The sequence below is a fragment of the Penaeus monodon genome, chromosome 9 (assembly GCF_015228065.2).
Source record: "Penaeus monodon isolate SGIC_2016 chromosome 9, NSTDA_Pmon_1, whole genome shotgun sequence".
Classification (NCBI taxonomy): Eukaryota; Metazoa; Arthropoda; class Malacostraca; order Decapoda; family Penaeidae; genus Penaeus; species Penaeus monodon.
The window spans coordinates 16,585,960-16,588,459 of NC_051394.1; the positions used below are offsets into that span (position 1 = coordinate 16,585,960).

At 51.4% G+C, this 2,500-nt stretch overlaps 1 protein-coding gene across 1 annotated transcript in view; it reads right to left on the bottom strand.

Annotated features, from left to right (window-relative positions):
- The window catches only part of LOC119576635 (WAS/WASL-interacting protein family member 1-like), a 14,275-nt gene extending 12,139 nt beyond the window's left edge, over positions 1-2,136 (bottom strand). The window contains 2 exon segments of the mRNA XM_037924291.1: positions 1-291; positions 293-2,136. The exon segment at positions 1-291 is cut by the window's left edge and continues 122 nt beyond it. Of these exon segments, the coding sequence (XP_037780219.1) occupies positions 1-291; positions 293-768 (767 nt within the window). The 5' untranslated portion in view covers positions 769-2,136.
- Positions 2,137-2,500: the final 364 nt, after the last annotated feature.

The window sequence follows — 2,500 nt, forward strand, 5'->3', positions numbered from 1 at the left end:
TGTCCAGGGAGCTTGAGGACGCCCGGGTCTATCGTCTGGGGCGTCGCGGTGGAGCTGGGCGCCTGCGGGCTGGTCGCGGTCGGACCGGGTTTCCCGCCCGCGGCCGCCGCGGCTCCCCCGGCGCTTCGGCTCGGCTCTTTGGTGTCCTTTGGAGAAATACTGTCAGGTGCCGGCGCAGGGAACCTCGTCGGGGGGGGCACGGAGACACCCTCAGGAAGCGAGGGTCCCTGGCCGTGGAGAATCGCGGGGCGGCCAGCGCCCTGTGGACCCCCCGGGGCACTGCCGGAAGCGCGGGGTCCTCTGGCTGACGTCGAATTTCACAGCGTTGGTGGGGAAGCCTGGGACGCTGCCGTCGGCGTTGCGGAGGTGCGTCACGCCGGGGAAGCGAGGGTTCCTCGTGTCGCTGTTCGCCGGCACCACCCTCGAGGTGTCGCCTCCGCGAGGAGTGTCGACGCCCGCAGTTCCTCCGCCCGCGAGGGCGCCTCCACCTCCGCCAGGAATGCTTGTGCTTGAGGGCGGTGTCTGAGTGGGCACGAAAGCCCTCAGAGTGGATCTTGGGCGAGGCTTGGAAGCCGGAGGCACACTCTGCCGTGCGAACTGCTGCTGCAGGTGGAGGTTGGGGCTGTCAGGGTCCTGAAAGTGCTGCGGGAGGTGCGGGCTGAAGAGTTCCGGCACCTGTGGTACCGCCCCGGGGACGTCGAGCGCCTCGCGGCTCGTGTTCTCGTCGCTGTCGTGCCACAGGGAGCCGAGTGGCAGGTTGGGTGCCATTGTGGACTTCGGATCTTGGTAGCTACGAATGCCTATAAAAGATGGAAACTTTTCTCGTTCTGTCTTTTATGACTGGGAGCTCGTGGTCATTCTGCACTCACGAATTAATCTTGTTTGTCAGAATCAATTGCAACTAAATCAGAGTAATGTTATATTGATAAATTCTCTTCTCACTGCTGTTGAAACATACACCTTATTTTATGCACTCAAGTAAATCCTCGGATCTGGTTCAGGAAAGACACACAAATCTTTAAATTTCCTTATTAATTCACTTATCGGCTCACGCATATGTGGGGAAGGAAAGGTGGGGTTAAAACCGCGTGGTGATGACAACGCGGGTCGTTTTTGATAAGAGAATTCAGGATACCTCCCTACACCGCGTGACACTCGCCTGCCTTAGAGAAGGATTGAGAAAAAGAGAAAGTGTTGGATCCGGCGAAGGTGTTACGCCGAGCTCAGCGGTTCAGAGCCAACTGACGGCTTACAGCTGACTGTCGCATAGAGATCACCTCGGTGGCCGCGCGGGAGGCTGCCGATTGTGTTTTTTTTTTTCTCGGGTCGAAGAGATCTAAAGGCTTCTTTCGCGTTTTTTTTTGTTTTTGTTTTATGATCTTATACTTATCGTGTAACAGGCGGTGAATTACAAAATATAAGTGCAATTGTATGACCAGCGATGCCTGGCAGTTATATACCGTACTCTTCGCAGCGCCGTGACGTCACCAACGGGGGAAGCATTACTCGCGCTCCAGGTTTTTTCAGACCCGATTTTTTTTGCAGGCGTATTCCAAGGCGGCCCACTAGGACAATATTTTCGTTTATTAACTCTTTACTAGGACGTGGAGGACGCTGTCCCGGAAATTGTTATTTGGCACGGCACCAGGTTCAGGCCTGGGCACAGAGGGCGTTGGCGCTTCCTACAACAGGGTCAACGCAGGCGTGACGGTCAGTCGGCTCACAGACGCGAAAGGAGACGGAAGTGTGCAATCGATCTGCTGTGAATTCCTTTTCTTGTCTTGCTGTATCCTATTTTTTTATGAAGTGGTGGGAATGTTCAGGTAGTCTTTTCTGCTGACAGTTTCCTCCGTATACTTAAAAAGAGGAATAAAGAATCCCCTTGACACATCTGACTTTCAGAAACTCCACACATGAAGTTCTTGACTCTCGTCGCTTGCAATAACACCTCCCACGACACGCGAAAGGCCTTTCCTTCGCACAAAAAAAATGGAGAAAAGAACGTCGCTGGAAGCTCCTTCCCTCGCTAGAGTTTAGTCGTTCACTCCTGCTGGCCTGAGGCTTCGCTCCCAGGCTTCGCTCCCAGGCTTCGCTCCCAGGCTTCACGCGGCTCTCTGGCCTGGAAAAGGAGAGGAACGAGAGAAAATTAACAGTCTTGCAACAATAGTGGCTGCGAGTGACAGCAAAAAATCTTATTAGCAGTCTCTCGCTTCATTTTCTCTCTCTCTCTCTCTCTCTCTCTCTCTCTCTCTCTCTCTCTCTCTCTCTCTCTCTATATATATATATATATATATATATATATATATATATATATATATATATATATATATATATATATATATATATATTATATATATATAATATATATATATATATATATATATATATATATATATATATATATTCCACCCCGCACCTTCCGTTCTCCCTCCCTCCCTCTGTCCCTCTCTCCCCCTTCCTTCCTTTTCCTTCCTCGTCTTGTATATATATATATATATAT